The sequence below is a fragment of the Oreochromis niloticus genome, linkage group LG17 (genome assembly GCF_001858045.2).
Source record: "Oreochromis niloticus isolate F11D_XX linkage group LG17, O_niloticus_UMD_NMBU, whole genome shotgun sequence".
Taxonomy (NCBI): Eukaryota; Metazoa; Chordata; class Actinopteri; order Cichliformes; family Cichlidae; genus Oreochromis; species Oreochromis niloticus.
The window spans coordinates 16253873-16278876 of NC_031981.2; the positions used below are offsets into that span (position 1 = coordinate 16253873).

Consider the following 25004-nt stretch of genomic DNA (forward strand, 5'->3'; position numbering starts at 1 on the left):
GTTGCCGGTGATTACCGTGAAAGTGTCAGCTGTCTGAGAATCTTTTGTTTAAATGGCAAGTGGAAAATGCCAACATCTGTTACTTCCACTAAATTGGCTGAAGCCGTTCAGTCAGGTCCGATCTTTAGGAGTCTTGACACTTTTTGATGGACTTAGGTGCTGATCTGTTGTACCAACTCTGTAGTCACACACGCTTTTCCTGCTTTTATCTCACCTGTAATTTGGTACAATCTCTACTTTTCAGGTCTTTGGTTCAGAGTGTTCACTGAAATGTTTTTCACTTGCCTCCAAGATTCACTCCTAGTTCTGAACATCTCTTTGTTGTTTGTCCTTCTCACAGTGCCATCGTGGGCCATCGTCTCGATTGCCTTTGTGGCCATCATCCTGGTGTTAGCTTGCTGCTTCTGTGTCTGCAAAAAATGGATATTCAAGAAGAAAAACAAAAAGAAGGGCAAAGACAAGGGCAAAAATGCCATCAACATGAAGGACGTCATAGATGGGGCCAAAACCGAGGTAACGACTTTTTTAACTTTTGTTATTAAAATTCAGAAAAATTACCATCCCTACAATCCTAATTGAATAGGAAGCTTAATTTCAAAATATTTGATTCATAAATCCTGTTTGAAATGAATAAATCCAGTAATGTTTACTGTTTCATGTTTTTTGCTGTGTTTGAAATATTTTTGTTTGTTTTTTTCTTACAATTTTAGGAAATCTGATTCTGTATGATTACAAGTTAGTTCACCACCTCATTGATTCGTTAAGAGAACATTTTCAACTATATACATAGTTTCCACGTGACATCATAGTATCATAGTAATGCCCACCTGGATGGCAAAACAAGACTTTTTTCTCTGCTGTCTTCTAGCTGTTTCCACCCAAATATAAGTTGTTATTTTTTTTAATTGGATGCAGTTTGTGACTCAGTTTGTTTACAGTGGCTAGAAAAGCTAACAGTATAACACGGATTCCAACCACTTTTAATCCTTCTTGTCCAGCAGGTTGTGCCTTTTAAACATAGTATGCTAAATTTCCACTGATATATTTTAATTTTGAGCTCTACTACCATAGCTTGGCATGATTTACATTTATGAATAATCCTTCTTTAACCAATATTCACAGTCATGGATGTGTGTCTGACATCCCCTTCCTGTCTTTAGCACTATAGAGAGCTAAGAGTTGAAAAAAACTGTCTGAACGGAGGTCATAGGGATTACGTGTATATATTATGACATTGTTACTGTATATGAAAATTAGATCTTGTTAGTACTACCCTGGAATGGTAACTATAACAGAACAGTTTGCGCCCCTACATCAAAAACATAAACACGGCAGTCTAGGGAGAAGGACTCTCCTTATGATATATTTAAACCATTGCCACTGTTTTTAGCAACTATTTGTGGCTTGAAACTGATGGAAAATTGACATTTTTATGCTGCAGTTCTTTGGATTTTCCCGTGTTTTGCCATCCAGGACTGTGCAGGAGTCACGTGACTAATAACAGTGAATAGCTCTCAATAAGTTGCATTTTTTTGGTGCAAGAGTTGCTACAGTACCACATATATTTTCTGTGTGTTATGTGTTTATTGCAGCCAAAGAGTTGCATTCAGCCTTTTTTGTTTTTTACTAAAGGAAATTAAAGTCACTTAAGGAGGCTTCAGATTTAAGAGAACCTTTCAGTCTCTTTTGTTTCTCCTGCTTATAATTTTTGTGCTTTTCATTCATTCTTTGAATATTTTTTATGGTTTTGGTCATATGAGGACCTGCTCACTTGTTGAAGAGTGTGAGTAACGTTTGCTGTGTAATGAAGTGGTATCCACCCAGAGAAATGACGTCACCAAACGATACACAAATGGCGAAACTCATACTTTTCAACTGCACAGAATGAGGAAACGGTGACACGCTGACACCTGAAATGGAGTTAGCACACTAATTGCACCAGCAAAGCGTCGTTATACTGCCGTTCTCGGTGGAATCGTGCACACAGTGTGTTTAATTTGCTGCAACACCCTTGCTGTCGGACCCACGTAGACGGAAACCACTGACATTGTTTTCTTAGTTCATTTGACTGACTTCTTTTTTGAAAAAGAGCCAATTATAACTTAAATGTTAAAGAGTCTTTTCTTTTCTTGGATAATAGTGAAGAGCGGAAAACTTCATTAACCACCAAGGTCATCCAATCCGACGCAGCGCTGCAGCATGTTAGATTACAAGAGTTTTCATTAATGTCCAATAGTCTTCCCGTCTTTGCACCATCCAGCTTTTAAAATTATAATTTAAGAGGCTTTAATCAAAATAAAAGACATCAGTTATTGGACACCCTAATAGCTAATCTCTGAGATTGGTGAATCTGCCACTTCCGAGGCAGGCGGTCATTTCTCCTGGTGTGCCCAGACTCTGGTGTGTTAACTCCTGTGTGTGGTTGTTTTAATTTGTGTTTCTTCCTTCTATGTCCTCCTTATCTGTGTTGTGTCTGATGACTGTTCGGGATGGTCACTGGCGGTAGGTTCCTAATTGCTGTTGGATCTTCTTAAGCCTGCTGCTCTGACGTTTTTTTTATAGCCTCTTGAAAACAACTACTACTCCCATAGAACCAAATATATGTAACTATGCATACAGTACATGTATATCGACTGCATATATGTGTGTGCAAGCTGCATATGCACATATATATGTATGAAAGAAACACTAGGTGCGCATTGACAAGGTTGAACCACACTGATCCTCGTGCCAAGCTAAAGTCTCCTGCCTTTTGAATCTTTCATTTGCATTTCAAACGAGTGGTGGCAAGCAAACTAGAATGATTGAGAGGCTCTACAAGTAAAAGCTCTTTTGAAGCTTAGTGATGAAAAGGAAGCTTCACAGCATCTGCAACCACATCTGTCAACCCAGGTGTAGCAAAGTTGCATACAAGTTGGTTTAAAGGAAACACTTTCGTTAAATTAGGGAATATTATTTCCTCAATCATTTTACCCGCTTCTCTTTTTCTGTCTTTGAAAAAAGAAAGGAAATAAAAAAAGGCTCCAACTGGATTTGCTCACCAAAGACAGAGACCAGGTGGCTCAGTGGCAAATTTTAAAACCAATCAGTGTTGTTCAGCCTTTTGCTTTCACAACTTGACAAACTGGAGCAGGGAGGTACATTACAACCCCTTTAACCAACATCTACCCACCCACCGCTGGCATGATGCTTCTAGCTACCATCGGCGTAGGGGGTAACATTCAACCTTTAGGGCTATGATGACAATGCGACTGTATGTCTGAGGATGTAACCAAACTTTGGGAATGGGGACTCACATAAGAGCACTGTTTTGTACAACAGAGAATGCTCTGCATGCCTAGTGAAAGAGACTTCTTGGAAGGCAACTTTTGATGCTGAATGAATGACCTTGAGAACTAGTCTTTGCCTCTTCAATCGCATGTTGTTCTTATAACAAACTCCTCCACCCCCCCACACCCCCTTCACTATCACCAGAGCCACCACCTGCTATCCTCACCTCAGTGTCAGTCTAGGAAAGGGCAACTTCACTTCTCACTCTCTGCCACTTCGGACAGTTCCCAGTTGATATGTGTTTTTGCCAGAGACTTGATCTGCCTGAAATAACATCAAGGGAATTGTCTTACTATGATCTTTTCTAGAGGCATCTCTTTCTTTCTCTCTGTCTGCCTCTTTTTATCATCTCTCTCTAATTTCTCTCCACCCTCCACCCTTCTTCTTCCACTAATGCCTGCCCATTCTCATTTCTGGCGCCATCATTTGATCTTTCTCCCCCTTCAGACTGAAAAACCCAGAGATTGATAGAAAAGCACCATCGGGGGACCAGGCCCGGGGTTTTAGTGCATCACACAGCATGTCCTGGTGTTAACTGCTATGGTGTTTTAGTGCTTGCTCCCCCCCCCTCCCCTCTCCCTTGTATACCATAAAACAAGTGGGAGCTTTTACAGGAGTAGGTCCAGTGGCAGGACCTGGGCGGGGAATGGCTGGCAGGGTGCTAGCACCAGCGGCAAACAGGCGACACTGACTCTTGGTGGGTGTCTCCTTCAGGCCTTGAAGGATGAGGAGGATGCGGAGACAGGGCTGACTGAAACGGAGAAAGAGGCAGAGCCCAAGGAGGACCAGAAACTGGGCAAATTACAGTACTCCCTGGATTACAATTTCACAGAGAATACGGTAAGGATCTGTTCTCCAAATCTCTCTCAGTGTGTGTCGTTGTTGAGAAAGATCCTTCTTTGTAAGTATGGCCACACCCAGCCTCTGAGGTCCAAGTTTGCATCTCTCCAGAGAATAAACAGGACCCAAACCAGGTTTTGCACAACATTTTCCTCTCGTAGTTGCTTGATCATCGAAGCTTGAGAGCAATCTCACAGGGATATATCATGGCGGTCGAGTTTGTGCATTTGCCATCGAGCCTGGTAAAGATACAGTATACTATTGGGATTTAGTTTGTCTCTGTATTTGTTTCTTTCTTTCTACTTGATTGAATACAGCCCCTGCAGATATCCATCTGCTTTATTTTTTCCCAGCGACTGAGTTTTAAAAAGCAGAATGAGGAAGCACATCAACTTCCTGGTGCCAGATGTTGTGTGACAGATAATAGATGCGGTGCATGAACACACTGTCCCTCACTGGGCTAGCTAACTCCCCATTTTAAGCAGAACTGACAGCCAGAGATTAGCTGGTAACACACAATGCTCCTCTACACACCGGTGTTGGAACCTCCACCTTTTTCACCAAAAATGCTCGCCCAGATCTTACGTCTCTCTCTGGTTTGTATTCAACAATTGTTTGTGTTTAAATTGTGAAATATTCATCAAATCACAGATTACAAAAGACAGTAATGGTGCTAATACAATTATGTTGTGCAGATGCTATTTGTGTTCAGTCAACCAGCCCCTTATTTCTGTTAGAGAAGCAGTCATTTCATAAAAGAGGGATATTATGTGGACAATATTGCTTTTCACAGAGTTGATCTGTCATGTAGCGGGAGGCGCTGACAGGTCTCTATGAGGTTCTTGATTACACAGGTAATAAGCTCCACAGTGGAGCTCAAGCGTAATGAATGGATGACAGTTTTCACATTTTGTGACGGTGACCTGAGAAAAGCCGGGCTCGACTCACTGCCAGTGAAACTCACAACAGGCAGAGCTAAAAACCTGAGGGGAGGCGGCAGTTTATCTGACCCACTTTTAGCCCCGCGAGGGACACAGTGCAGAGGCACAGTGGCCTTCAGGATTTTGTTTTATTTTTTATTTTGCCAGGCAATCAACGTGAGTACCAAAAAAACTGCCCTGGGAGAACTGGTACGGGTGATTGGCTAAATGCTGTGTGTGAAATTCCTGTTATTACTGGCATATTGCTTTTAAAGGCAAACACAAGAAGCGTCTGGTTTTGGGATAGTTTGTAGTTACACAGGCAGCAGTTTCATTTGATAAGTGGGCGGGTGGTGGGGGTTCAAAAAGTAAAATCAAAATTACCGTCTGGAGAGGCTGAAAGCAGGGATTTTAAAAAGTAACCTTGCCATAGAAAGATGGGTTCACCTACCTACAAGCCAACACCACCATCTTTCTTTCTTGTACGCATACGTACATAAAGAAATGGGAAGTTACAGATTCTTAAAAGTGACATGCTAAGGTGTAAAAGCATTAATACAAAAGTGCATCTATTTGTGCAGAAATGACAAAAAAACAAGACAAATAACACGCTCTTATTACTTTATTTATTATGTAACATTTTAGAAAAATTGAAAGCTGCTCTCGCTGAATTTGTTCCTATTGGACCTGCATGACTTGTAATAGCATTAAAAAATGTATTCGTTGTCTCTTGAAGTCTGGTTAAATTTCAGGGGCTCTTGGAGTGGAAAAAAAAAATAGTCAACACAACACAAAAAGACTTCATAACGTCTGCACTGAACTGAGTGGACGGGAATAATTGAAAATTGGATCACTTATTAGAAAATGTAGAACAATGGTGTAAAGTGGAGGTGGGGCAATCCCCACCCCACACGCACCTGGCAGTCTTGGTTAGAAATAAGTATGAAGGCAGTAATCGTCACCTCCAATGTCACATATAGAAAAAACACAGTTTGCATCATATCGTGGATTGATGCTATATTTTTAAGCCATTATCATTTTGTCGCTATAGCTTCCAGGCAGGAGGAAAAGCAGAAAACCACAGAGGAGGGTCATGGATGTAGTGAAGGAGGGCATGCAGAGGGCTGGTGTGGGGACGATATCTGTGGCAATATGTTAAGCTGGAGTTTTACTTACCTAAACTGAAGTTTTATATACTCGAGCATAATTTCTCGTAACACTTATGGAGTTAGTGAAAGAACAGGTTTCCTTTTTGCAGGAGAAAATCTTTCAGGAGATACAGATGAAAATTAGAAATATAAATACAGTTGTTATGGAGGCAAGTAAAAATTCAGCACGACTATCCTCCTATCATGAGTTTGCTTTACACACCCCTGTAAGGATAAGTGAACAGGGGGGATATCTACACTAGCTGCCAAGCTAGAAATGAAGTATCTAGGTTTTCCTTTTGGCCTTTGCAAAAGGCTTTAAATAGTGAATGATATTCACTTTGTTTTTTAGCTTCACAGTCAGATTTGTATTCTGCTGGAGCCTTGGGTATAACGAATCAAATATGTGCAGCAGGGATGTCAAACCACATACAACCTACTATCATCTTAAGTAGGACCAGTTAAAGTCTCATTTCTGTCCATGTGGAGACATTTGACCACAGATTCAATCCTGAGATATCTCAACATAAGGAAAAGAAGTCTAATTTCAGCAGTATGTCATCTGCATAATAAAAAAAAAATGTGTCAGTAGGAAATGAAATCAATCTTAGAGCACAAATATTTGGGATTAACTTGAAAGGGTGTTTTTTGTCGATTCACAGAAAAGTCTTTAGAGAAAAAAAATTTCACAGTAAATTTCTATATTAGATATTTTTTTAATTAAATAAAGTGTTTATCAGTAGGAAAAGTATTAAAACATAAAAATACAGTTTAAAGTAAAAAATGTATGCCCTTAAAATTTTCCAACAATTGTTCCAGTGGGCCCTGGGCCTTATGTTTGACACTCCTGAAGTAGTAGGCGGGGGGGGAGATAGCACACTACTACTACTACCAGCCAGTCAGTTTATTGGATTGTGAGTAATGCTGTTGCCATGTTTATGAACCCCAAATGTCCTGTTTCAGTGGAGTTGTTTGCCTCCGGAAACAAAATGTCATCAGTAAGCTTCACAGACAACTCTGACTAATTTGTCACAGATATTCGAAAATCTGCTTCTCCTTTAAGATACCGCCGTAAGCGCTAATAACTAATTAATTGTATGCGTTTCAAATGTCCCCCAATGGCCTAAAACTCTGTCAGTAAATGTTCCACCCTGCCAAGAAAAAGAAGGAATCGCTGGTGTGTCTGTGTACAAAACCGAGGCAAGGAGATCAGGCTGAGTGGGATAAGACTTGCAGATTAATGTCAAGTCCTCGTGGCAAAAGAAATCTCAGCTTTGTTTCTGTCTGTTAACCACCACAAATGGCTGCTGCCCCTGGTGTTGATGACACTGGGTTTATACACTAATGAGACGAAAGGTTTTGTAAAAGATCCAAATCATTTAGGGAGAGGCGGCACGGCTACATGAGGCAAATACACAGCAAATGAACCACAAAGAGCCCTCTAAGCACAGCAGGGAGAGAATTAGAATGTCATTCCTACTTTCAACATCATTACCATATTCATTGCTCTTCTTTGCAGGTCAAGAGCAGGCATACGGCATTGTGTCCAGTTAGGATATGTGAATTTTAAAATCATTCATATTATTGGGTTTTTATTATTTATTTCCGAATACCCCCCAGGCAGTTCATTTCCAAAATAACACACAAAGCCTCTGCACATTAGCAGACTATTTTTCAGGACGGCAAATCCGTCTCGGGCTTCTTTGGAAGTGTGTGCATGTGTGTGGAGTCACAGCACAGGCATTATGCACTGGGACAAAGCCCTCCGAAGATAAGGTGCCAAGAGCTGAATCACCATCCAGTGCCCATTCTGGTCATCTGCTCACTGGACTGAAGAGTAACATATAAACAAAAGGGGGTTAATACCAGCAGCTGTTTGCTGTGAGAGGGCTAGAGTCCCATAGTTAAATAGAAAAACCCACACAGATGTGCAAACACATAACCACTGTTATTTTGCTTTATCGCAGAGGTGTAATGGTTAGTCAGATGTTTAAATTTTGGCTGTCATCAGGCTGGTGTTTTGGAGTCCTAATTGTTAGCAGGCTTGGTGACCAAGCTGTTTTTAAAAACTGTATTGGAACAATGCACAGAGGTAACTGCTAAATTACTTTTACATTATGCTCCAAAAGGCACCACTAACCAAAAAACCAAATGTATAATGTAATGATTTAAATTAGTGTAGGTAAGGTCTAACAGCAATTCGCTACTGTGCATTGTAATGTGGGTTGTATTCAGTGGTTGAGAGGAGGCGGCAGAAACACTGGTAATGGGAATTCTACAGTGCTTGTACTTTAATACACACTCTCTTCACCAACCTTACAAGGCCTGGGTGAAAGGCTGCTGTCTTATCATAAATGAAGCGCAGTGTTTCTACAACCCGTAACTCTACCTAGAGGTTGGGAGGTGAAATTTTAAGGTCCATCTCAGGCCACATGTTCACATGCAAGCACGCTTCTCCCATACTCTAACAGAGGGCACTGGTGCATACTTGTGACATCACTAACACTTAATTTAGGTTGTCTTAAAGAGACACCACACAATTGTGACTGTTACAGCATCCAAAGAGGCAGTCAACGCAGTCAATCAAAAAGGCAACATCTCAAAGCTTTAAGCCTTACACCTGTTGTACAGTTGTTATGAAGGGAGAAACTATCCACATGGACTTAAACTGTTGTTGTACTGGGCTGTAAACATGTTTTTTTATTGCTGTTAAGTTTGCTTCTTTAACCTGAGAGTCTATAATGATGGGGTTGACTCGCTATTGGTGCTAGCCTGCTGTAGTGACATGGTTAGCTTTATTTGTCCATATGATCTAGATGTCAAGTTTGAGAGAAGTGCAGCAAGTTTGTGCGTGGTAAACAAAGAGAAAACAGAATTGTTATGCTACAGTGAAGCTAGGGAAAACGACCATGTGCAATGAACTTGATAGGGTCTGGAGCCACTCACGGTCAACTGCTGTTTTCAAAGCAACTTTGGGGCATCAAGAAGGTGATAAAACGGCAATGAGATCCAATGACACGAGTCTGCTATCAGGTTGGTGGTCAATTTGGGAATCATGCTAATACACCGTTAATTGTGATATATTGGGGAAAATTGAAAATCAGTTGCCGTCTACATACAGAGAAATTCATATTTACCAGAAATGTCCATTAAGTTCTGAAATAGATCTGAAATAGAAATTCAGAAATTTCTCCATATATTCAATTCAATTCAGTTCGATTCAATTATTTATACAGTGCCAAATCACAACAACAGTCACCTCAAGGAGCTTTATATTGTAAGGTAGACCCTACAATAATACATACAGAGAAAAACCCAACAATCATATGACCCCCTACGAGCAAGCACTTTGGCGACAGTGGGAAGGAAAAACTCCCTTTTAACAGGAAGAAACCTCCTGTAATAACATGCTAATGACATGCATTTATGTTGCTTGAAAGCCACAAGGAAAATAACATTGTTTGTTCATGATTCACTTTTTATTTACCCTTTTAAAACTAGAACAATAACTGTAGTATGCATATGTGATTACAGACACAAAAGAGATAATGCAAAATTTTCTGCTTTTCTATATTTAAAGTGCTTTTTCTATAAATTCTACCTTGTTAGTCGGGCAAAACAAATATTTAAAGGCATCACCTTCAACGCCGGAGTAGCTGTCTTTGAGGTGTGGTTTTAAACAGTGGGATTTTTAATAAGCTTTGAAAAAAAACCTCTTGTCAGTCTGTTCTGTAGACACGGAGTGTCATACAGAATTGGAAAAGGTACAATTAGCAGAAGCAGCAAAGTGCCCATCAACATTTCCAGCCACGTCCCGCTCGTATCTCTTCTCGAGCGTCGGTGCCTCTCCCAGTAAAGATGGTGTGACATGCTGCGTCTCCCACTGACTGTGCTGATGGATGGGTGGAAATCAGCAGGACAGCGCGGGAGGATAAATTGCTACACTTAAAATCCAAGTGCCGCTTCACAGCACTACAGTGCACAACATGGTTCCATTTAGGTTAAGGTAAATGACACCAAGTCACAGTAATAACTGGTGTGTTTTTGGAAATGTCATGAAAATGTTGTGCATAACCTGGTGAACAGCAATCAAAGCAGTCCCAAACTTTCCACAGTGTATTTGTCTCGTTTGCTACTGTCATGTAAAATGTCTGTTAATGTGAGTATTTGTGCTTTAACCTTTTTGACTCTTACTACCATCCTTATACAAATATGGACCAAGTAATGGTACAGATGTTATTCTGACCTAAACCTGTGCAATAATCATGTTTTATTGAATTATCAATAAATAAATATTGTATCTAGAACATTAAATACAAATAAGAGTGAAGCTTTTTAGCTCATTGTACTGTTAGGTATGTAAACATTTTGTAGAGTAAAAGCTGCTTTTAAGGCAGAAATAATCTCATTAGTTATAGTTAGTTAGTTCTCATCAAGTTATACATACATAATGTGTGGAGGCAAGCAGATACAGTTTTTAAAGCTAAAGTATCTTTTTGCATCTGTGGCATACATTAGACGTGCACATCCTCACTTGATGTATGAGCCGGCCGATTTATGTTCTGAGAAAAGTGAAAAATCTGTGACTGTCTACACAGAAATTCATTTTAACTGCTTGCATTCAGAGTGTAGCCAGAACTTTATGGATTTGAAACACAAATTCAGAAACAGTGGCGTAGTTGTCACAGGACTGCAATGTAACTGCACAGAGGCGTTCGGCTTCTTTTTACATAGGAATATAATCAGAATACAACCAATTAGCAACCAGTTGAGTCAAGCCCCCTACTGCAAAAAGACATGTCACAGACAAGTTACACTCTTCAATCCAAGCTAATCTGGATTAATTGCAGAGCTGTAATTAGTCTCATTTATAAAGATGTCAGTTATCTGTTAATCTTCACCAGTCTGTCTCAGCCTGATTGTTGGGAGAGAGGTTAACTCCCAACAGGCGACCTGTGCTGTCGTTTTATGATCGAAAGTGCGAGTGTTACACGCTCAACCTCTGGGTGACGAGTCGGTGACTGTAACTTCTTGCAATCTGTCTCCAACAACAAAAAATACATTTAAAAAAATCAGTCACTGGTTACCCAGTGATTTTTCCACGATACAAGGAGGTTGCTATTGTATTCTTACTCCAGTGTGACTGAGCCATTAAAGTGACTGAGAAATTAGCTCTTCTAGCTTGAAATGTGAGTTCTGCATTGGAGGAGAGCATCAGAGGTGTAGGAGATTCAAAACACTTTGTTGTTACAGCTGTTAAACAAGTGTTTCAGAGCTGCTAAACTTTTCCACATCTTTTAAACAATTCAAAAGTGAACCGATTTCAGTGTTATGCTATGTAATGTAGCTGATTCAAGAAGACATCAATCTGTTGCTCAGGAAGGAAAATCAAAGGGGTGTGCACTTCTGGAAACATGTCTTCAAAATTAGTTAATCATTTATCAAAGCCTATTTACCTGTGATGCAAGTTGATGCTTGACTTGATTTGAAGTAATTCCTTCATTTTTTTTTTCCATCTGAATGTCTCCACACATGTAAATATAACTCAGCTTTCACTCTGAGTCTGCTTCCCAAAAATCGTAGAGCATATTATACAGAAGGAAAAAAAAAATGAAATCATGCTGGTGGTTAGTTGCCTAATGCTGATTGGGCTGGAGGTCACTGTTTATTTGCCACTGCGTCAGTGGTAGCACCACGTAGTACACCGATGCAGCTCCTGACAGCTGTAGAGCTCCATGGCTGAGTGCCCTGGTCGGCTTCCAGATTGCCGCTTGATGGGTGCCTGATAGGAAGTTGATTGACTGACTAGCTGGGCCTCTGGAGAGGCCTTTGAGTAGAGGCTCTGACTGGCAGGTCAATCAGCCTCCCAGGCCCCCCATTGTGGTTATCAATTATCAGCCGTATGTGAAGAAAAACAGTCCCCTTATTCCAAGTCTGACACCTGCTGACCTTTAAGAACTCTTCAGCTTTGAATCATCTTCAGGACACCATTATAAAGCAATGATTGCTGGTGATATTAAAAGATAAGGATGGAAAATCAAATTTTCTTTAGATCTTAGAGCAATGAATGGGCAATTTAACCAAGATATGATTTCTTTATAAGGATCTTGGTGGGAAGACGGGAAGTAATGATGATTTGGATCTATGAGCACAGAAAGGTCTTCGCTCACGATTCTGCTTGTCCCCTTTTCCTTCTCAGCTCATAGTGGGGATCATTCAGGCGGCCGAGCTGCCTGCTATGGACATGGGTGGCACATCTGACCCATACGTAAAGGTCTACCTGCTGCCTGACAAGAAGAAGAAATTTGAGACCAAGGTCCACAGGAAGACCCTCAACCCCGTCTTCAATGAGCAGTTCACCTTCAAGGTGCACCTTACAATAAAAGCAACATTTAATCTGCTTCCACTGAATTTTAAGAAACATCTGCGCATCACAAACGCTTTTTTTTTTTTTGCTGGAGATCTTTTGCTTCCACTGACAATCCAATTTGCATGCAGCCTTGAACGCTGGGAAGGTGTGGCGACAGCAACCAGCTGGCACATTAACAAGCTCCTGACAGAATATCTCTCACACGCACAGTTACACTCACACACACACACACACACACACACACACACACACACACACACACACACACACTGAGGCTCGATGTGATTGGGATTAACACAGGCAGATGCACCGCCACACCCTGGCCTTGCCTCGGCTGTAATGGATGTGTGGCTCCTGCTCAGTAGTGGGGAAAGTTTTGTTATTCAACCAAGAGCGGCGAGCGCAGGTGTTTGGTGTAAGTTAAGCATAATGTGATGTGATATCTATGCAGAATTTATTTGTGTGTGTTTTTGTAGTGCTTAATTCAGAATCTCTTATGCATCGTGGGGGGAAACAAACAGGAAATGGAATTATAAGAAGTGGTGATGTCGTCAAAAAGAAGAGATGTTTATGGGAGATAAGGTCAAGGACAGTCTTATTAAAAGATACTCCTCTCTCTCTCTTTAAGATTGTTATTATAGGAGGCAACAAACAAGGAACACAAGTGAGTGTCTTTATAGAGAAGTAAGGATGGGACAACTCCCTAAAAAAAGCACGCGTCTCACTCTCTTGACATTTAATTAACTTTTGGATGCAAAGCAAAGCGTCAAGGACTGATTAATATCAGTGCTCAGGAACATCTTTGTAACTATAGGTATTATTTCAGATCTGGATGGTAGCGGATTCTCCAAATGTTGCTAAGCTTGCAACACATTCTAAATGTGATGTTTTTCATATAATTCAGAGATTTATCAGGATATAGTTAGATGTTATTCATTTTTTATTTGGTTAACAATTAATAATAGCCTTCTTCATTCAAAGATTTTTTAAATGTAACATAGTCTGTAATGTCATAGATTGCATAGAAACATAGACAAACTGGTGACTGTTTTGAAGCCTTGAGAAGAACATTTTAACTGTCACCCGCTTCTTCTTTTAGACCAGGCTTGACCACATTTGCCCTGTGTTTGCTGTCTTGGTTAGACAGGTGTCTCTGTTATGTCATTAGCATGCTAGTTTTGGTTTAAGTAAAATGTAAAACTGAAGAGCCGACTTCAGCAGATAGCCACACAATAAAGAAGCAACATACCGAAAACTGTAGCAACTTAAACTAATGCGAAACTCAATTTTTAGCCTATTTTTTTCTAAACTTGGCTAAAATTTTTTAGAAAAGTTCACGTTCTATTGAATTTGACTTAAAATTAGTGACTGATACCATACCAAGCGTTTAATAGGGTCAAAAATTAAGTGAGGAGTTCTAATTTCTTCGCAAATTCCTTTATTCTAAAACCAGAAGAGTCGCCCCCTGCTGGCCAACAGAAATAAAGCAACAACTTTAACATTGGACTCGAGACTCATGACAGTCATCCACTTATGCTCATGCTAAACTGCTTTGTCACTACATTTATCCCAATCTCTGCCCTTAAAATCCTTTAATGCAAATTTAAACAGGCTCAAAAAGACTGCATACCTGAATGCTCTGCTGCTCTGGTCACTAGTGGGCAGCTTCTATATTTTGGTTCTTGTAACTTTGTCCTTTCATTAGATATAAATCTAGCCAAATTCAAAGCACAACCACTGCCTATTACTTATGTGTGCATTGAGTTTGTCAACATCGGGGTTATACAGTCAGACGGGTTTGCCCAACTACTGCCCCCCATCTGCAGGAAGAACGAATCAATTGAAAAGATTTGAGCACATGAGCTTGTGACAACATACCAATGATCTAAAAATTAAACTTCATACAAGATCATGCATAAGCTTTTTTTTTTTGTCTTTTTCTTGTAGTGGCCACGTTGGTTTGAAAAAGAGTCGTCTGAGCAACTTGAAGGCTACAAAAAAAGAAAGAAAAATAGATTTCTGCTCAAATTAGTCAACTATAAGCATAAGAATTGTATTATCCAAAAAGAATGTCAGATTCTGGTGTTTTTACATTGTTAAACAGATATAATCAACCTCACCTGGGTGAGCCATAAATGCTTTGCCTCTTTCTACTTCAGGTCCCATATGTAGAGCTTGGCGGGAAGACACTGGTGATGACGGTGTACGATTTTGACCGCTTCTCCAAGCATGATGCCATTGGCGACATCAAGGTGCCCATGAACAAGGTGGACTTCAGCCACATAACAGAGGAGTGGCGGGATCTGCAGAGCGCTGAGAAGGAGGAGGTAAGACGTCTGCCAAAATTTGCAATTACACCTCATAAAATGAGAAATAAATTCAATTTGAAATCACTTTGTGACACCTGTCTCATGCCGAGGCACAGATTTGTACATCTAGTAGCTGCAGTTTTAATGAAAAGGGCATAAGTGATATCAGAAGCATTATTTTATTTTGCTCAGCAAACCGTTTAAACTTGTAGTGCAAATGCGGTGCGGTCGACGATGTAATCCATCTCCTCTGGAAATGTCACTTAATCATATGTCCACACTTCCCCTTCAATTAACAGACGTGTAACTTCCCAGCCACCAATCCAGGAGATTCAATTTTCATGGTAAATGTCATGGCATATAGCATGTGTTGCCAACCTTATTTTTAGCATTACGGTGGGTTGATTTAAAGGTTAATTATAACAGTGCAGAATAGGTTGGTGGTGTTTTTCAAACTGAAGGGCATCACGTTACTTTCTTTTGTGAGTTTGTGCGCAGCTTTACCTGACAGGCTTATACACTGAAGTGATGCTTTGTATTCCTTATTCTTAGTTAAACATTGATTAATGAATCATTGTAAGATGGTTAATGCTGGTCAAAGAAAAGAGGGATAGGAATGATACTGAAGGATTCTCAACCCTGGACCCGTTTGCCTTCAGAGCTTAATTCTTTATGGCACAGATTCAACAAGGTGCTGGAAACATTCCTCACACATTTTGAACCATATTGGCTTGATAGCATCACACAGTTGCTGCAGATTTGAGATCTGGTGACTATGAAGGCCATTTGAGTGCACCGAACTTACCGGCATGTTCTAGAAGCCAGGCAAAGATGTTTCGATTTTTTTGACAGTGCACGCATGATGGTTAGTCTGCTGGAAGCATGCATACACATTGGTGTACACTGTGGCCATAAAGGGATTGGTGGTCCGCAGTAATACTTATGTAGGCTTCGGTGTTTTGGTGTTTAATTGATGCTCAGTTGGTACCAAAAGGTCCAAAGTATGGCAAGAAACTGTTACACCACCACAGCCTGACCCACTGATATAAGGCTAGAGGAATCCATGTTTTCGTTGACCCCAAATTCTAACCCAGGCATGAAAATGTTGCATCAGAAATTGAGACTCATCAGACCAGGCAACGTATTTCCAATCTTCTAGTCTCTGATTTTGGTGAGCCTGTGTGCATTGTAGCATCAGTTTCCTGTAGCTTACAGGTGTGTTTCTTCTGCTGCTGTAGCCCATCTGCTTTGAGCTTAGATGTCCTGTGCATCCAGATATGTTCTTCTACATACCTTGGTTATAAGAAGTAGTTAATTTCAGTTACTGTTCCCTTCAGTTTGAAGCAATCTAGGTTCTTCTTTTGTCCCAGTGAACTTCCACTCATGGATGTTTTCTATCTTTTTCTGACCATTCTCTGTAAGCTGGAGTTCCCAGTAGATCCGAAGTTTCTGAAATACTCAGCCCAGTCCATGTGGTATGAACAACCATGTTCAAAGTCACTTAAATCACCTTTCTTCCTCATTCTGATGCTCGGAGTGAACTTCAGCAGGTTATTTTGACCACATCTACATGCTTAAATGCATTGAGTGGCTTTCATGTGATTGGCTGATTAGATAGTTGTGTGAATGAGCTGTTGAAGAGGTGTACCTAGCGAAGTGATTGGTGACAAAAGAAGGGAAAATATAATAAGTCTCATTTAAGTATCTGTAATGCAAAGAAGGCACTTCAAGGACAGCATATTAAAAAAAAACAGGGAGAAAAGAAAGCTGCTTTCAGGTAAAAATCTTCTTCTTCACCTATACACAAGTAGCACAATCCTCTTTATTTTTAAGGTCAAATATGAAGTATCAGAGTCCCTAAAATGCCCTTTACATTGAAGAAGCAGCGGCTGACCTTTTACAGTTCAAAGAAAATATTAAAGAGCTCGGTCACTGCTCTTGACAGGCATAATTAACTGTCACTGCTTCTTTTACTAGCCTCAAGAGGAGAATGCATTTGCGTTCATTAAAACGCGACTCCCATCATCAAAGTAAGAGTATTTAGTCTGTGGTTTTTAAAGCAGCTACAAGTCAGGGGAGCGGATGACAAATGAAATGCAGGGGGGGGGATCCATTACAATATAAAACACACTGCAGCCATTTCCAGCACTTCTATTCTACATGAGGAAATAGACCTTGATTGGAAGTTGATGGAAGATGAAGAGTCAATATTCGGATCTGGATTGCCTTTGATTTATAACCTCTTCTCGAAATGACCAGATGTAAAACAGGTGCGACCTAAGCGGGAGTTATTGGTTGTGTCTGCTTCAGGTGTTGATAAAGGATATGGAGAGAATATGAACCGATCTCTTTTCACTCTCAGATAATGAGCCTGTGTCGTAATGGTGCTTTGCTTAAAGCAGTGAAGTGCAGTGCGGGGCTTTTCCTGCAAACAAGGAATCAAATCCATGGCAGACGATTGAAAACCTTCAGGACGCTTGTTGTACAATTGATTGCTTTGACTCTGAAGCTGTGACTCAGAGATACACGTTGATCTGAAACATTACATTTGACATGCTGCATTTCTGTTTGCCACCTAGCAAAAGAAACTATTTTAGATTTGATTCGTGTGCTTTGTAACTTAAATGCATCCTCCTCTTCTTTTCACACTTTCTTGTCTTCGTTTTTTTTTATTACAACTATTCTGACTTTCATTAAAGAAATCAAGTTCCAGCATAACACTGCGACAGCTGAGTTTCTCTGTTTAGACAAATTACACTGTAATCGAAGAGTGTTTTTGTCCTAATTTTTCTTTCCTGTATTTTGAAATTATTTGTCAGGGCAGCAGACAGCTGGCTCACATAATGACTAACATTGTTAACAGCTTGTCTTGATCAGTGGAGTACAATACACTGGAAAATGCTCCACTTATTAAGGCAAATTTGTCTGAAAAATTAGAATCTCCACATTTTTTTTAATTTTGGGGGGTTTTATTGTGATCTCCATATGTTCTGCACAGTTTTATCCTGTAAATATGAATGCTTAAAAGGTGCCCTGCTTCATTAGCAGTAATTTTTCAGTAGATTGTGCCAGCTTGTAGATTTAGCACTACTAATATTCTCCACCTTATGTTATTCCTCCAGCAGAAGTGATCAGAAACTCAAATTACACTGATGCAGACGGACACTTTACCAATTTTCATTGCTCCGTGTTAGGATTTCTGATAATGGATCAGTTTCACGCTGATCACAGAGTCTTCTGTGCCAGTCCTCCTAGATTTAGTCTACAATGCTTCCAATCTGTGCACTTAAAGCAAATATCTTTCTCCATCATGATTTAGACTGTAATTACTATAACCAGCTTTATGACTCAGTGTGTCAGCATCCTGTACATTAACCTTTAATACCATTAGACTTTTAGCACAGACACCCTGCTACTTGCAGCTTTGCACGTTAAAAGCTCCCCTTTCTGCTTGTGGAGAGCAGAATCAAGTAAACATGTTTGCGACATTGAGCATCACATTTTGCAGGGGAATTTATGAGCAACTTTCTCCTTGATGTAACCTCACATGGTGTGAACATGTGATGGAGTAAATTTGCATCAAGTAGCTGTTTTTCTCACCTCTGCAATGTCTCTGTTTTTCCAACAGCAAGAAAAACTGGGTGATATCTGCTTCTCTCTGCGATATGTCCCCACTGCTGGCAAGCTGACCGTGGTCATCCTTGAGGCCAAAAACCTCAAGAAAATGGATGTTGGAGGCTTGTCAGGTGAGGAGAATTGAAAGGGTGTGCACATGTGCCCACTGGTTTTTCCTCTGACAGGGCCTTTGTCTGTAATTACACACGAACTGCAGCACTCACTTCACCTCTCCTACAACACTGCAAGCTTTTCTTCCTCGTTTCTGCACCCAGACAGATACCTGATTGTGAAAAAGATCTTTTGAATGTCTCTAAATATCCCAGAGAAACTGCTAATATTGTAGCAAAAGAAACGCAGTATTAATGGCACCCATGATGATGCTGTCATCTTTCTATAGCTCAGATAACTCACAGTGCAATCACAACAGAGTTGACTTGGATCCCACAAAGATATCAATGCTAGAAGCATGTGTAGCTAATCTTATAGCTATTGCCATGCATTAGCAATAAATATAGAAATAAAATATTCATTACACGTCTTTGCATTGTGGCATTATATGATTTACTGATGGTTAAATCAGTCCTGACTGACATTATGCATAACTCAGTATCATGGATTACATCAGCCAGCTAGCATTTCTACTGAGATTGATTTTGCTAGTGATAACATTAGCAAACAAGATATGATTAGCCAGCTAACTGTAATCAGGGATAACTTATAAGGAGGAGACATGGCACTGACATGATTCAGTAGAGAAATCCACAGAAAAATGTGCTAAAAATGGCTGTTATCTCGCCCCTAAAGAGTAAGCAGCTGAAGCTGATTAGCTAATCATGTTGTGAAACTGTGCTAGCGTGCCGTAGGAGAATAACATTTTAGTAAAATCTTATTTTGAGTGTTTTATATTTGATTTGGCTTGTGAGTCTACTGTAGTAGTTTTAAATGACCCAGGGATCACTGATAATAAAGTTATGGCTCCATCATTTAGACAGGATCTTTGAAGAACGATCCAGATTCGATCCAGTGTGAGACTTATTCTGGCAATGCTAACATTAGCTGATAAACTCATATGAAAATGACCAATTTAGTTTCTAGATTAGCCCGAAGAGGGTTGGATTTGATGCCACAAATTAAACAATCGCTCAATGAATTTAATGTCCTTGTAATGCTAATGTTCTGCTCTATTAACAGTTCCTCTCACATCTTATGGATTTTCACTCAAAATTCAGTCCAAGTGTTTCACATATTGTCAGTGTTACTCATCGTGCTGTTAGAGACAACTGAGGGAGTCATGGATGGTCTCATTTTTCAGGTTATGCTACAATCCCTTCAGACATTTGCAATGAAAAATGACTGTTGTAAAATTGATTGCTATGACTCAGAGATGCACTTTGATCTGACACGTTGTATTTGACATGCTGCAGCTCTGTTTACTACGTAGTAAAAGGCATGACTTGATTTGCGCACTTTGTAACTTGCTCCTATGGTTTTGAATGTTTTTATTAATATATTACCAACATTCAAGTGTAACCCTGCAACTGTAGGTTCGCAAAATATGTTTAAGTTTAAAAAAAAATTGTCTAACACACATTTAAGAACACATACAGTAATGAGTGTAACATCCTCATAAAGTCAGTGCCTTCCCTCTTAATGAATGCATGGAATAAAAGAGTATGTATGAAAAAAAATTCAACGGCTTGAAAGAATGAAACATGTCCTGCTGTGGTATAGCTCCAACTCTACAGGATTAAGATCAATAGTTGACATTTATCACAATACAGTCAAGTCTGAATAGAGGATCTGATGTCATGGTAACTGAATGAGAGGGATGGAAGTCCTCCACCCACAGCTGACTGGAACATAAACAAACGGCACAAAAACAGACAGACTTGTTTTGTGTCTCTTTCAGCCAGAGAGGACAGATGTTTCATCTAGGGACTGAAAAAACATGACTGATCTTTAATAGAGTCCCATGACACTGAAATCCACTGTGCTTTTGGACATAAAGACTAATATTAAAGTTTTAATGTCTTTCTCACTATGAAGTGGAACAACACAATCTCATTTTGTAAAACTGTATAGTTCCTTTGGGGGCAATTTAGCAATGTGGGCAGAGTTGCATAGCAGAGGCATCTGCTTTCACATTTCAGGTCTGAAACCAGACATGCCATGCTGCAATTGGTAAAGATAAGACTTTAAAGTGCAGGAGAAGTGCTGCACAATAAAGTCATGGACAGGTTTTATTAATCAGTTAACTTGGTGTAACATGCCATAAATGTGCCCATCCTTTGCCTTTAAAATAGTACCAGTTTTTCAAGGTAGCTGGCAGGAAGTTTGAATGACTGCTGAATGATTTAGAAGAACTTACCACAGTTCTTCTGTAAGTTTAGGCTTCCAGAGTAACTGTGGTTCACAAAATGGGTGGAAGTTTAGAAACATCCACACTGGAAGCAATTTGCTAGTTACACATCACTTTGTAGCTGACGGTTGATCCATAGCAGATTGTCTGTTGCTCGGGTAATCCTCAAATGTGTTTACTATCCAGTCATATGTCAGTCGACGATATTCTTCCCTTTTATCTGGAGACTCTTCAATTGCTTGTCTCAGAGCCTTGAAAAGTTCATCTCCCGTCCACTTTGTGTCACCAGTGGTTATTTCGCCTGTCATCACTTGTAGTCGTTGAATGTCATTGACTCTGTGTGGTTTCTGGCTGCCAGGTTGCTGCGACTCCTGTGTGGATGTTGATTTAGTCTTTGGCTACTTTTTACTAACACCATCAAAACTCCATGTTATTCCAAAGATAATTCTTCATGACTCTCTCTGGGTTTGATTGAGTGTTTTAGAAAGAAGATGTCTTGACTAAAACCTTTATTGTGTGATGGATAAACATAAAGTGCCTAAACCACATGCAGTAGTGTACTTTCACTGATGTATGGGTATCAATGTGCAAAAATGAATCAATAAAATGAGAGGCTTTGCAATTTTGGGGTTCCTTTTAAAAATGTTATTAGTAAGTTCTTTTTCTTCGGGGTACAGTTAAGCATTATTTGTAACATTTTATGATCGGGGTAAAATTCTCAATTAGAAGTAAATCTGAAACTACTCTTAGTTAATTATTATTAAAGTAACTGGGATTCAACACACACTTACTGGCATTACTGGTCTTTTTTCTATGAACTACAGACTTGAATGAACCTGAGCCTCTGAAAATAGGGGAATCTGCATAAACATGGTTTTATTTTCTAAGTGATATAGTTTTATTGACCCCCTTGAATTAAAGATTAAGGTCTGAACTACAATCACATCATAATTGTTTGATTTAATATCAACTATGGCACTGAACAGAAATAAAATGGTCTCCAAATACTTGTGTACCTGACTGTACTTCCAACCCCAAATGGCTTTTTTCACTGTGCGATCAGTTACAGATAAAAGTTGACATTTGTGAGGAAAACATGCTTGAAATACAGAAATTATGAAATGCAGTGTGTTCTGTACTCTTCTGTAATATGACCAAAGCTCAGTAAAAGCATGAATAATTTAAAGAGATTGATGGTTGATGTAGATAGAACAATATCAAAGTCCCATTTAGAGCTTTGTTGAGCAAAGATAGCCTTCATCAGAATTCAGCACATTCCCACAGCATCACCAGCTTCACCATCTACAGTCATCAGACTATAATTTAAGCTATTTATAGCTGATATAGTGCAGTCTGACATTATTAGACCCATTTGTGTTATGCAACCTAGTGTTTTTATGACATACATGACAACTTAACTAATATTCACCAATTTAAGGAGCATTTTAATAATGACAGACAGTTTTCATGGATCCATTCCCCGATGCAGTATGAAAACAAACACATTTTCATTATTCTGGACCTGGTGCTATCTATTTTTTTGATCATATCAGTCCTCATACAGACACCATAAAATTAGAAAATCACACAGTAAGCTGAATCTTTCCCTCCTCTTTCTCCTCTGACTTTCTTCAGTGGTTTCTTTTTACATTTTTAAATAGCTGCCCCGACTCTTTCAGCTGCCATCACCAACACCCGGGTCCACTTGCTTTCTGTTTGTCTATCCAGTCTATCCATATAACCCCAAACAACCTGCGATACAGTAAGAGTGTGCACGTTAATGGCTCAGAGCTCCCTTTCATCTGTCAGACCAGTGCGAGCAGCCATTTGGCTGGTAAAAAACAAAACACCCCCGCTGCAATTTTCTGATATTGGCATTAGCACTCACCTGTGCCCATTTGCATCGTGGGATTGTCAGCATTTTGAGCCATCAGCCGCACGGACCAGCCAGTATTAGAATGGTGTGAAATCTTTCCAATTTTAAGGCCAGGTTTCCTCTTACAGGGAAGGGAAATGCCAGGAAAGCCAGACAGTTTGACACCATATACCATATGTCATGTTTAATTGGAGCATGTTTCATCTGTGTGCACTCATCTGTGGGTTTCAGGGTGAATTATTAGCATACTGTAATGGCACAGTGCATGTTTGTAATTACATACAACCAGAATATACTCTAAATTGCAGTTTGGGCTTTGTTTTTTGTTAGTAGTGTCTGCTTTTCTGCTCCAAGAATGGACTTAAATGTGCAGCAGATGGATGAAATAATAGGCAGGTCTCTAATAACAATAATTAGCCTCCATCCACAGAGTGGCTCAGCCAGAACTTAAGGAGGAGGACAAGTAATTGATGGCCTGGGATCAGCCTTCTTTTCTATTGTCATCCTGTTTACCATGCCTAATTATGGCTCACAGAGGAAGATGTGGGAATTATCATTAACCAATGTATAATCAGAAATAATTCTTTTGATTTGCTCCTCATGAAACATGCCCCAAATCTACCACCATGCTGCGTTTCTTAGAAAAACAAACTTTTGAAGTAATAGTTTTAAACGTACGCTCGACTTCTGGCGCCTCTCAGAATTGCTGCTGCTTAACATGCAGCGAGGCACCATGTTCTTTAGCTGTCGTCTCAAAATAATCCTCGTTACAGACAGGTTACTCCTCTTTCCACTTTAGCCGACCCCACAATGTATAGTTACAATAGATCCGTTATGTTTAGTTGCAGGCAGTCAGGTTTTAAAGAACTCTGAAACTTGTGATGCATTTTAAAGTTTTGAAAGCTTCTAACAACATCTCTTTCGACCTCCTGCACGTATCATTTTATTTTGTGAAAATTACTCTGTTTAAATTTTAAAATACAGCTTTTCAAGTTACTTTAGTGTCTCCAAGGGAAATGAAAGGTGAGTCAGACTTGGAGGTGGGGAACACAAAGGCTAAGTGTTTGGAAGCAACTCAGTATAAGGACCGGCGGGCTTATAGAAGTAGTGGCAGTTAAAATGTTTCATTCTTTGTATCTTCAAAGACATCCCAGGCGGCTGTGAGGTGGCATATAACCAGGTAATGGCCAGCAGTGGGGGAGGTTATCAAAGCACACAGGCGCCATGTCAGCGGTAATGAAGCCGCACTGCCCCAACCTGGTGCTCCAGCGCACTATCAAGCCTCTCGGGTTGGAGAGGTTTATTTGTTTTGCTCCTCTGGCTGGTCAGACTAAGGTTCCCGTCATCTCAGTAAGGCAGTGGGCATGAGGGATCATTAGGATGATGTACGAGGCCTGAGAGAAGAAGGCAATTTGAAAGGGATTAGAGAAGGCAGAATTTATTATGTTTTGCTTCTATAGATGTAAGAAATAATAACTGGAAAAGTTACAGTGTATTTCCAAGCTTTTACATTATGAATTGTGCCATTTCCAAAATAAAAAAGGAAAATAAAAAGTAAATCAGACAGTGATTTGGCATTAAAGGCATTAAAAAGGCTTAATATAAATGCAGGTCTAATATCTAATTCACTTTTATTTGTATTTTGTTGCTTAAAGAGCCATTTCCTGACTGCTGAGCGGCTGGCTTCGGTCTTACAATAGCCCCAAAGTAGACTAGTTATACACTTTGAATGACAGTCCTCTCATTTGCATACTTAAGCGGATAAATAATATTTAAAAATACAAAAAAAAAAGTTGTGCAGAAAACTAAAGTTGGGGATAATGAAAAGGGAAAAAAGTCCCCCTCGTGTCTTTATATTTTTTATCCAGGAAGTCAGAGTTTCGTGTAAATTTTCAAAGTAGTCTTAAGCAATAGATCTGCAGGCTTTCTGAAGTTTTTCTTTGGACACTGGCTGCTTTTTCACTCATTTTCAGTCCAGTGTTTGTACCTGACCATTTTCAGTCACTTAACACTGACCTATGAATCATTCAAGGATAAAAAGATGAAAACTTGGCATATCTGCAGTTTGTCCTTAAAGAAAAGGGGAAAGTAAAGGACAACAGAAGAAGTGGCAAATCCAAAATAACTCTCTACAGCAGATGAGCAGTACCTGAAAATCATCTCCTTAAGAAACAGAAAGAAATCCAGCAAAGACCTGACACAGGATCCCTGCAGTTGATCCATCTACTGTTCAC

At 39.8% G+C, this 25004-nt stretch overlaps 1 protein-coding gene across 5 annotated transcripts in view; it reads left to right on the forward strand.

Moving 5' to 3' along the window:
- The window catches only part of syt1a (synaptotagmin Ia), a 207151-nt gene that overhangs the window by 165766 nt on the left and 16381 nt on the right, over positions 1-25004 (forward strand). For 4 of the 5 annotated variants that reach the window (XM_019347152.2, XM_013275640.3, XM_019347151.2 and 1 more), the window contains 5 exons: positions 341-513; positions 4045-4170; positions 12438-12605; positions 14768-14935; positions 18546-18663. In XM_019347152.2, coding sequence (XP_019202697.1) covers positions 341-513; positions 4045-4170; positions 12438-12605; positions 14768-14935; positions 18546-18663 — 753 coding nt within the window. The remainder of the gene's footprint in view (positions 1-340; positions 514-4044; positions 4171-12437; positions 12606-14767; positions 14936-18545; positions 18664-25004) is intronic. The other variant, XM_019347153.2, reaches the window with a different exon arrangement.